The sequence below is a fragment of the Centroberyx gerrardi genome, chromosome 9 (assembly GCF_048128805.1).
Source record: "Centroberyx gerrardi isolate f3 chromosome 9, fCenGer3.hap1.cur.20231027, whole genome shotgun sequence".
NCBI classification, from domain to species: Eukaryota; Metazoa; Chordata; class Actinopteri; order Beryciformes; family Berycidae; genus Centroberyx; species Centroberyx gerrardi.
In genome coordinates, this window is record NC_136005.1 from 26,103,209 (window position 1) to 26,114,876 (window position 11,668).

The 11,668-nt window shown below is 42.7% G+C and overlaps 1 protein-coding gene across 1 annotated transcript in view; it reads left to right on the forward strand.

The window, feature by feature from the left end:
* szt2 (SZT2 subunit of KICSTOR complex) overlaps positions 1 to 11,668 on the forward strand; it is a 109,079-nt gene extending 97,411 nt beyond the window's left edge. The window contains exons 68-74 of the mRNA XM_078285561.1: positions 57 to 270; positions 1,797 to 1,980; positions 2,094 to 2,216; positions 2,502 to 3,027; positions 8,518 to 8,628; positions 9,425 to 9,493; positions 10,315 to 11,668. Of these exons, the coding sequence (XP_078141687.1) occupies positions 57 to 270; positions 1,797 to 1,980; positions 2,094 to 2,216; positions 2,502 to 3,027; positions 8,518 to 8,628; positions 9,425 to 9,493; positions 10,315 to 10,458 (1,371 nt within the window). The 3' untranslated portion in view covers positions 10,459 to 11,668. The remainder of the gene's footprint in view (positions 1 to 56; positions 271 to 1,796; positions 1,981 to 2,093; positions 2,217 to 2,501; positions 3,028 to 8,517; positions 8,629 to 9,424; positions 9,494 to 10,314) is intronic.

Genomic DNA, 11,668 nt, shown 5'->3' on the forward strand with positions numbered 1-11,668 from the left:
TTGTCAGGTAGTCAGTCTGTGCAGGTCATGACTATGTATCTGCCCCTCTATTCTAGCTCTCCATGCTCTTCACTGAGGAATGTGATAAGGTGCGGGACCTGATGCACGTACACTCGTTCAGCTATGACTTCCACCTGCGAGTGGTTCACCAGTACCTGGTGGGCTGCCACATGACGCTCCGCCAGGGCTACCAGCTCACCGGCTTCCTGGACGACTTCATCTCACATCACCCAGATATCCCCAAGTTTGGCCGCAACCACGTCTTCCAAGGTGACTCGGTTGTAACGTGATATTTGATGTCGATACATTTTCACTTTTTGGGCACACACACATCCAGAGAGGCTCTAGAGGAGTCACCCTCCAACCTTAGCTGCCCTGGGCATCTTGGCCCAGATTCATGAAAGGTTTGGGCAGGGAAGAGTGTGCACTTTATCACCAAAATGACCAAATCAGAATGCCATGCTCTTCATTAACCATGCACAATGAGCGGAAAGCTGCCTAATTGTGCTGCAAAAAAATAAAGCCTCTTTGCGCCTGTCATTGTCATTCATATGTAAATTATATGTGTATCTGTAAAGGCCCAAAACGTAATAATTGACCATAATGTAATAGCTGCCCGTAATGAACGGTGGTATGGTGGAATGGTAATGAAAGGTGGAATAAAACCTTTGCGCAAAGAGTTTGTCCATTCAGAATGGAATCTGCTGCAGCATTGTCACCAGCAAGTCAGGCAGCAAGGCAGAGGGTTTCCCATCCTAGAATCTCAAATCAGATCAGAGCATGCTTGAATTAGAAAGGGGCTTTAGGGTGCAGGGGTGCCAACCTTGGTGGATTATTCTTAGCTAATCCACCAGCTACAGCTATTTGCCCTTGCAGTGGGTTATGAAGAAGCTATTTGCCTGTGCAGTGCTCTTTTCAAGGGCTTGTTTTGCGCACTTGAACACTTGATTTTCATAAATTTCATAGCGAATAAGACAAAAACTCTGTGCTCTTGGCTCAAGCAACTGAGGTGCAAAAAATTGCACAAACTGCCCTCGCAATGCAGGCTAAGTGAATCTGGACCTCAGGCTTTTAACCCAGCTCTCAATATTGACACTTGAAAAGAGGAAAAATTACTTGGACACTGGACCGACTGAAATAATATTACACTACCTGTGTCTATTTTGATGTGTTAACGCTTTAGAAATATGATTTTTAAACTAGTTTCTTCAAACAGAAGTGAGTGGTGGTGACTACTAATCCCCAGAGAGGCCAGTATTGGTACTTAACCATTCAAGAACCCACATGGCAATGACAACTGGAATTACATCAAAGTGAAACACTATTACTTTAAATAGCCTGGCCATTTGGGTGGCTCAGTAGGCTATCATGCATACCTTGTATTTGCAACATTGTGAGTTTGAGTATGGCTCTCACCTCACTCTGTCCAGCTTGTCCGCCTCTCTCTACAGCTCACTGTTCACTAAAAGAGAAATCCCATAAAAATAAGCTTCAAAAAGCTTTTAAATTGTCTCATTGCTGCAGAAAAGAGGTGAGTCAAATCCAAAGTGCTTTCATTCTCTTCCCTTTCTACTTTTAGTGGTTATATATCAAGGCTGTTTCAGCCTTTCCAGCCTTTCTGAGTCATTATAGAGATAAAAGATTGTCATTTGCATAGCTTGCCTTCCACATTCCACTTTCATATTTTTTCAAACACTGGGTTTGAAAGCTCTGTGGGTGAGCAGGAAGACCTGCGAACGACTGTGATAACTTTTATGATTGTGTTTCTGAGTTTCTCTGATCCTTGTTTACATAAGGGAGCTTCTCCATTTCCACGGGGATGATAACCGCTCACCAGCTGTACAACTACATCACTGACCATGCCAGCACCTACGGCATGAAGCCCCTCCGCATGTCCAAGGCCGCGGTCACCGCCGACAACAAGAAAGGCACACCGAGCGCTGACCTCCACGAATATGCGCTCGTGGCTCTATGGAACAGGTAGAAATGATGCTGCCCACCGACATAAATCAAGCACCTCCGTATCACAGATGAAATATACATGAGCTGTTTCATTTTCTTCTCCTCCTCTCTCCTTTTCTTTCTTCCTTTAGCTCCGGCTCTTACAAGGATCTGGAAGGCCTGCATCACCATGACGACTTTGATGTGTCCCTGTTGGTGAGCCATAATGCCGCTCCGTTTGAGGAGCAGTCGGAGGGGGAGAGGCATCTGCTGAGGTAAGGAGATATGAAAGAATAGATTATAGGAGACATAATGGGTAAAAGAATTATACACCCAAGGGTTAGACCAGGGCACTGCACTTTTGTGAAGACATGACACTCACCCCATGCCTTGGGGAATCTGGGAAAGCGATTATTTTGCATAGTACAATTGTGTTTTGATCGTAATTCATCACACTTTGAATCAGAGGAGGCAGGACTTTGTTGTCTGCACTGTATTTGCATGCAGTACAGACAGTTCTGTGTACTGACTGCACTGTATTCATATCCTTATGTGTTTAGGCTGCGGTACTATGTGATTATGACCAGTCAGAGAGAGCTGTTTCCTCGGCTGACGGCGGACATGCGGCGCTTCAAGAAGCTTCCCCAGATCCACCGCGATCCCGGCGAGTCGGGCGGCCGGCTTCCCCCGGACCGGGCGGAGGCGGGCGGGTCGCGGGCCGCCGAGCACGACCTGTGGGAGGAGACGTCGCCCGAAGCTACGGCGGCTTCGGCCCCCAGCGACGGCAACGAGTTCTACCCTCTGGTGGGGTCGACGGGGAGCGGGACGGAGGCTCAAGGGCTGCTGTACCCGTCCCCGCTGTTCCCCCTGCTCAACAACGAGGTGGCGGCGGCCCGGAGGCAGATCCAGTCCAGCGTGGAGCAGGCCATGGGCCACTGTCGCAGGGACAACCTGTGGAGGAGGCTGTTCCACGGAGAGCACCTGGCACTGGACAAGCTGAAGCTGAGCAAGCTGTCGTTCAGCGAGCTGGAGGAGCTGCTGGACGCCGTGCAGAGCCGCTCAGTAGGGGAGATCGACCCCCAACTGGTAAACATCATTTTTTTGGGCATTTTCACCTTTTTTAGACAAAGTAGAAAGAGACAGGAAAGATTGGGAGAGAGAGAGAGAGAGAGAGGGAGATGACATGCGATAAAGGTCCTGGGCTGATACTGTGTTACATTAACACTTGCTTACTCCCTTATACAACAGATCGAGTTTCTAATTCAGCATGAAAGACAAGAGATTTAAAATTACAAGAGAGCATTTCCACGCATAACCTCCCACCCAAATATATCCCCACTCTTAACCGTATATTTACCATTTACATTCAGACCTTCCTCCCTCGCTTTGCAGCTGTGACTGTTGGATCAGAATACACAACCAAATTTCATCATCTGCATATTTCTGAATATGTTTTGGCATTAGGCATCACTGGAGGCAGGCGTAGCATTCTGTTAAGTGCTATGCTAAATCTCATTTGTTTCTGAAAGCCAGAGGAAACAGAGAAAATAGGTTGTGTTTCTGAGTGCAACCGAGGGCTCACACTTCAGATAGAAGTTTGAGCATGTCTTCATGAACTGATTTCTTTACTTTTGTTATCAATGTGTTATACTAGCAATTGTTGCCATTATCAGTGATCCGTTACTCACGGAATAATATCAATGATGTGTAGTGACGGATGGATTATCGCTGGGTTGACAGCAGGCACTGGAGACTTAATATGGAAGCATTTCAAACATCAACACTATTGTACAAATGAAGAAGCTGAGAACAAAACAAAAATGTGCCACTCCTTGCCAAAATGGAGGGAAGTGGCTATTAAAATGTTGATAAGCCCCGGTGCTCGGTCACCACACTGGTTTATATGCAAACCAACTTTTTTCCATCTGATAGAGATACTTTATGCTTTCTGTTGAGATTGGCTGAATAAGATAATGCGTTGACAGTAGACACTGTAGTATGACTCCTTAATGGAGAAGCATTTGAAAACCCTGTGGTACAAATACAGCAAAAAATGACTAGATGTCATGTCCGGGCCGTGCTTAGTCTGTAACATCCCAAATAGCTTAATTTGTCAGCTTTGTAAAACAGAGATCACTTTGGATTCTCTGTGGCATGCAATCACTGCAATTATACTTCTTACACTCACTTTCAATGACACAGCTTCCATTACAAGTTTGAGGCTGTGTGTGTGTGTGTGTGTGTGTGATTTTCCCTTGGCTGGTGGGTTCAAGTGGAATTGGTATGCAAGGTTAACACCCTCTCAGTGTTGAAGCATTGGTGTCGCTTTAAGGAGCCATCCATTCCATAATTACCCAGCCTCCTCTGAGAGCTGGAGAGAAACACGCCATCTATGTTCATGTGTCACAAATAATGATGACCCCCTTAAGAGTTATTCCACTAAGTTTCAGAAAATCAATTATACTAATCCTGTGGTCTTGGACTGCTCAGTCGGTTGAAACTCCACTCTCGCACTCTTACATCGTTACATATCATCAGTCTATGATGTTCATTGCCTTCCAGGAGTTATTTTGTGATGAGGTGTTGTCATTTTTTTTTTTTTTTGGTTTCGCTTTCCCTTTACCTGCGTTGTCTACTTCTACTTCAGTTAGTGATTTCCTACATTTCCCAGAATGCAGCCCCAAGCGAAGGGGTGTGAACTTTCAGTGAAAGGTGGACATATGAGTATAAAATTGTCGAGTTAGCCAGTCTACTTAGTGACCATTGGGGCGTGTCTATGATCGCAGCCGCACCCCTTACTCAAAACACATCATGTCTTGTGGCTGCATTGCATTCTGGTCTATTGAGACTGCTGTCAGTGGAGAAATTGGTCTCTCTGCCTCTTCTACGATGGATTTCTCCCTGCATGACTGTTGAACATTGGTGCAAAATGGTGAGTCTAGAAAGAAGCCCTCGCTGTTTGATTCTGAGGGACTTTAAACAGTGTTAAAGTGTTTTGAGGTGGCTTTTTTCTTTGTCATTATCTACTCACCCTCATGTCAGTTGAAACACTGGTGAAGTTTGTATGTCAGTATAACACACAGCCAGGCATGTTGGTCATTTTTGCCCGTTTTTAAACTCTAAAGAAGCTGTCACCATTCACTCCAGGAGAATGAGTAGATAATGAAAAAAACTACTCCATGAAGTTTGATAGAAATAGAAGAAAGAAGAGGGCTTTGGCCTTGGATTCATGCACAATGGGAAGAACATGTCACTATACAAAAGTGTGTTGTGTTGTCGTCAAGTGTTTTGAATAAAGTATACAGCCAGCCAAGCTCCATTCACAAAGGACTTGAGGGTCAGAATGTAGCCTTGAAACTCCAAATATTTAATACCAACTAAAAGTGTGTGAGGTTTTTAAAACCGTGAGAGTGGCTATGCTTACTATAGTGAAACACAATGATGGCAGCAGGTAAGAAGAGTCTGATCTCCTTTAGTATAACTTACTTGCCCAAAATGTCATAGAACTAAACAGGAAGGTAGCAGAAGGGTATTAAAATGACATAGTGCATAAGAATTGCCTGGAGGGCAGGATAGTGAAGTGCGGTCTGAAAATGGTCTGCACTGCAAAAAATTTCCATCCTAACAATTTATTCACTCATTTAGTCTCATATTCTGCCTTCAAATCTTATTTTTCTTAAACCGAGAGAGAAATTCTGCCAGTGAGGTGAGATAACTCCACTTGTTTCCAATGCAGCTTCACTTGTTTCAGGAATTTTCTAGAAATGAGTGTCAGTATGTTGAAATAAGTCAGAATAAGGCAGATCACTGCACTACTATCAAGAAAATAACACTTGATTCTACAAAATTCTTGAAACTAGTTGATTTGCATTGGAAACAAGTGAAATGATCTCATCCCATTGGCTTTTTTCACTTATTTTAAGAAAATTACAGTTTCAGGGCTCAATAATAGACTGAAATGACTTGTTAAGATGGAGATTTTTTGCAGTGTGTTTCTTTGTCAGCTCTTCCTGCAGCCAGCAGGACTTTTTAGTCACTTGCTTCCCAGCTGTTTCCTCCACCAATTTCCAGCCCGAAAGTTTCAATGCTTAGGCCTTCATAAGTGAAGTCTTTTATCATAGTGCGAGTTGGTTATATAGCCACAGGGCATATCATAAGTCTTCATGCTCACACTGGATTGACAGAGAAGCTCTCTTAGAAGTCTTCTGCCTACATTTGAAATCAAGAAAATCTCTTCAAATCCTACACTAAACCAAGCTGAACTGCTGCATGCTTGCAATATGCAGTGTGGCTCGTATTATGCTTTTCCTGTCCTGTCAAATGCTACTTGAGGATTTGAGTACAGGTAACCCTTTTCTAAGTGAGATGTGAGCCCTTTGAAATCCGTTTCAATTTCTCACAAATTCCTTTTATTTTTTTTCCCCGTTTTTAGATTGTACAGTTTTATTTTTCAATGGAGCGAGAGAAACGCACTCACAGAACACGGAGAGAAAAGTTCTGCTCAGCCACACAGTGCATCAGACGTGCAAACAATCGGTCATTAGATCATCATCTTTGTCTTCACTGAAGACTGAAGCCAGTGAAGACGATCTAATGATCAAAACGTTGCACTGATGCACTTTGTGGCTGAGCATAACTTTGGCAAATACATGCCATGAAAGAAAGTTTGCCTTTACTTTTTTTATTTTTTTTTGTGTTGAGTGGGTTTCTCTTGCCCTGTTGAATAGTTCCTCATTATTGTACTGTTGAGTCTAGGTGTAACAATCTTTTGGGTTATTTTTTCCGTTTTATTTTTACCAGATTCTGGGTTTTGCACATTTTTCAGTGTATTTACTGTCAATATGGCCTGTAATCACAATTTTGTTTACATAGGGCCTGATTCAGACCTTGACTGTAGCACTGTACACTGTTGCTTAAATCAGTTTTCACACTCTGCCCCACAGTTCCAGTACCAACCTTGGAGTTACTGTGGGTATAAGTGGCCTCCTGCAAGATGCTACCTTTCATCTGACTGATTCTGACTCCCCAAACCCTGCAATTTGTCTAGCACTCCAATCAGTTTCATGATGTAAATTAAGGAATTTGCATACTAATGAGCGCCAAAGACATCAAATAGGATATAACTTGTTGTGCCACAAAAACGTGAAGGAAATGAAGTAGATGTGCAACACTGAATAGTATTTAAAGCAATGTGACAACTCTCCGTTTATGTGCTCCAGTTTTTAAGGGACCTCCATCATTGAGTTGGAGATAGTGTGGGAAAATCTCAGCTGTCTCCTGGCCCAGTTGTTAATGGCAATGAGCAGATGCACTAAAGAATATATACAGTATGTTAGCCAGACGCTGATGTGCAAAGATGCATGGTCAAGGACAGATGTCATTTAAAGCAAAGACATGAAAAGGAGAAAAGTCCATGGCCCAGTGAAAAGGATAGAGAAGCCGAGGTTTTCAGTGAACTCGCGTCTAAAACCCTCAGCACTTTAAATACTCATCACATAGTTCAAGTCTGAATGGGAACAGCTGAAATCTTGAAATCATATGGATCGCAATCTGAGTAAGACCCTCGTAAGTTCATGTAGTCTGAATGGGGCTCTTGTCAGTACAGCTACACTTAAGAGTAGGCATACAACACATGCAATCTTAATCAAGGACTTATCTTTAACAAGTCTCTTAAATCATTTGGAGCACTTATATAAAGTGGCTGGTATTGCTTTAAGTTATTACAAGAGAATGTAGTAGGCCATTCTAATTTTTTCATTCTCTTAAAGCCATTTTGATCTAAAGGCTTATGCTTAACTGCTTGAAATGTGTTTCTTAGACAAATATAAATAGTGAAGTTGGTGCCTATGTATGAATTTCTTTCCAAAGCATTTGCCTTTCCATCAAGGCAAAGGGCGGCAACTTTAAAGAATCTAAAATATAAGATAGTTTTGATTTGTTTAACACTTTTTTGGTCACTGCATAATTCCATTTGCGTTATTTCATAGTTTTGATGTCTTTCACTATTATTCTAAAATGTGGAAAATAAAGAAAAATGTGGTGTCCCCAAACTTTCGACGGGCAGTGTACCATCCATCATAAAGAGTAGAAGCAGCATTAGTCTTTATCTAAAAGGAGACTGTTAGATGAAGCATCCAACACACAGCCTTACTCGGAGCTGGTCAGTTCAGTTGGAAAGTGACTGCACTTTCAAGTACTTTGCCTTCCCTGTCTGTTCATTTCAAGTGGAATCACCTTGATCACTTCATCTCAGATAATTGCCTGTCTCTTACTGCAGCCTGGAAGATCTTCAAGTTTTATCCAAGATCTCCAGTAAACAACTGGTTAGAAAAGTTGAGGCGTGGAGGCGTGCATCACTGTCAGGATATTGCCACAGGCTTTATTCATTAAACAGGAAGCTGTTCTCAGACATAACAATTCAACCATGAAAAAATGTCAGTTTATATATTATTCAGCTGTGACATCTCAGTTTCACTGTATATGCAGGTACAGTAGAATATAAAGTCTATCTTCAGGTTTGGCCTCTCTTTAATAGAAGGCAGGTTGTTGTAATGCCAGTCTTGTGTGTTGCTGTAGGACTGTTTCTTGACGATGGGTCCGAGCTGGTACCAGAGTCTGATCAAAGTCCTGCTGACCCGCTTCCCTCAGAGCTGCCGGCACTTCGACGACAACGGCATTCAGTACCTGGTGAGGCTGCTTTTAATTTATTTCACAATACAAGTCTTGATGGAACAAATCTGGTTTGAAGCCAGGGCAGAAACACAATTGACTTTTTTTGGGGAACCACAACATGTCGCACCTTAAAGTAATGTCTTATAAGTTTTCTCTGCTTTCGGAGGGTTTTTTTTTTTCATTGGAAGTTTGCAGACGAAGCCACAATCCGTGGCTGCCCCAAGTCACCTTGAATTTCCTTAAATTAGGCGCTGCACTTCACTGGCCTCTAAGTTATGTAAAAAAGGGGGAGGAAAAAAAACATTCTATTGAAAGAATATAGTCTATTCAAAAGTGCCAGACCTCTGTGGTTTGAAGTGGGGTTTTGGTGGGGTTAAAATGTAAAAAGGGACTCTATAGGGGGATTATTTGTGTCTTCAGGGGAATAATTGCGGGTTCCTTCAGAGTTTCATGAGATTAGTCCCTCTTCAATTTGTAATTGAGAGGCTTGAGATCAAAAGAAGTTCCCTTATTTCTGGAGATTGCCAAACCGATGACTGCAGCCTGACCTCTCCCTTCTATCCTCTCCCTCTCAGTCATACATTTTCTAAGGGTGCAGTAATTCTTTGTAGACAGTCAAAATCAGAATTACTTTCATTAATCAAGTAAAATGAACAGAGGAATTTTTCTCAGGGTAATATGGTGCAGAGGCACATCAACAATTTACTTAAACTTAGTATTTACTGATGCAACAGTAGTCACTAAACTGCTGAATCCCTGAAGTAGACATTATAACTGCACATTAACAGTCATCAATATCATTTTGTTTCAGGCGGTTCTGAACCAGAAATTCACTGACTGCTTTGTCCTGGTCTTTCTGGACACCCCAGCTGGAAAAACAGTGAGTTATTATGCGCAGGTCTTGAATGTACAGAATGATTTTAGATTGATCTGTAGTGTAACCGCAGTCTTTTGATGACGCGCTTTGCTTGAACACTGAAGTACACACTTTGCAGCAACTTCTCAAGCTGATGCTGAGCTTTAGATAATGGACAAAGTTGTTTCTTTTGTTCATACTCATATAAAACATAGGTGTTATGTGTCTTTACGGAAACAGAGGCAGCTGTGTCATTTTGCAACAGTATGTCACCGTCTCCTTGTACTGTGACAAAGGGAATGATAAAGTTTTGCAAGATTTATTTAAAGGATAATTTCTGTGATTTTGGACCTACAGTATATATAATTGGTCTCTTACATACCTGTAGTATTTGGACCCACAGAGAATATTGAATCCAGAGTCAGCTGTTGGTTGAAACAGCGAGCTTACTGCTAACAATAAGTCCAAATGGGGTTTGTCAAAATATCTTCATAAAAGCTGTTTGTGGCTCCCCAGGAGAGTTGAGAGTAAACATGACACAGTTCCTCCATTACGCACACTTTCACTAATCAGGAAATCATGGAACTATGTTTCTCTGCTGCAGCACAGACTGCTGTGGGGTGAAAGTGTGTTACTGGCGGAGTGATCTAGTTTTGGACGATCAGCTCAGTGTAAACAGTAGAGTTTGGGAGAAGTCACTTTTTTGGGAGGCAATATTCTACTATTCTATTCTAGTACAATTATGACAGAGACAAATTATATATAGGTCCAAAATCTCCAAACTTAACCTTTAAATTAGAATATCTCAGGACAACAATCCCTTTACGTTTTCTTCCTTCCCCCAGAGCCTAAAAGTTGTATTTCGGGAGCCGTTGCCATCACAACCACAGGCTAGCAACAGCCCTCCGCCTCAGCTGGTGTCCATGTACCATCACCTGGAGTCTGTAATCAACACAGCCTGCTATAACCTTTGGACAGGACTGTTGTAGAGCCGAGCACCAGGATCAGTGCTGGACTTAACCTCTAACTTGCGCACTGAGGACAGATGGGACGTGACCAGGACAACACACGAAAGCAGGAATTAATGGCGAGGGAAGAAAAATCCTGAAAAAACGACATCTCTGAAACACTGATGAAGCACAGCGGGTTTTCTCCCCGCTGACTGAAAATATCATTACTTGAACGATTCCTTCAACACTGAATTAAAGAACTGAACTCCCGTTTGTCGGTTTAGCCTCACTGCAGCTACACGACAGACTCTGGGGCTCAGCTCAGTTCTACCTTGCCATGACAGAGTTGGACTTTAACAACAGCATTGTACTGGACAGTGATGTTATTTATGCAATCTTCTCCCCTGTGATTCCCAACGCACAGAGCCTTTGACTGACGAACTTTGAGTGAGTCGCAGCGAGAATGTAGAACGAACGACAGAAGCGGGGGCTACTCTGGGCAAGCTTTCCGAAGCCTTAGCATTACACAAGTGCTTCCCAACGGATGGGTCGGGACCGGCAAGCAGGTCCCGAAATGTTAGAGGAATACTGTGTTATCTAATACATTTGCTCAAGACCTCATGGACAAGGAAACTTTTAGGTTCTGATGCGAAAGCCAGTTGAGAAGCCACTGCCATGCTCATCTTTTATTTGGTGACTGAGAATTGAGTATCATCAGTCAACGTGAGAATCCTCCTTACATGTACAGTATATTAGCAGTTTTGATTTACTGGATCCAATACCCACAATACGCAGGCTATTATGTAATGTAATTGCACAAATTTCATACTCCCTAGCTTCATGAATAAGTCTAAGTTGTCTTGGATATTGTGCCTTCTGATAGCCTTTGCTAGCTAACTCATGCCACATCGTTTTTTTGGTTGTTTTTTTGCGAGAGAGAGTGCTAAGATGTCTGCAGTGTTGGATGACTTTTATGTTGGATTTTCATAAGTGTCAAACCTGCTCCCCACTTTAACCCCACTGCCATATCTGGAGCCCTGAAGTGCCTTTCTCGGTTTGTTTTTGCCCTTTGTGTGAAGACTGCGTTATTCCATCAGCTTTGCGAAGAAGATCTCCGGAAACGCAGACTCGTGACGTTACGCAACGAGAAGTGCCTGAGTCGGTTTGGGAAATGCGAACAAAAAATTGGAGACACGTGGAGTCACTCGATGTTGCATTAGCGGTTATAACCATCACTTGTTTTTTTTTT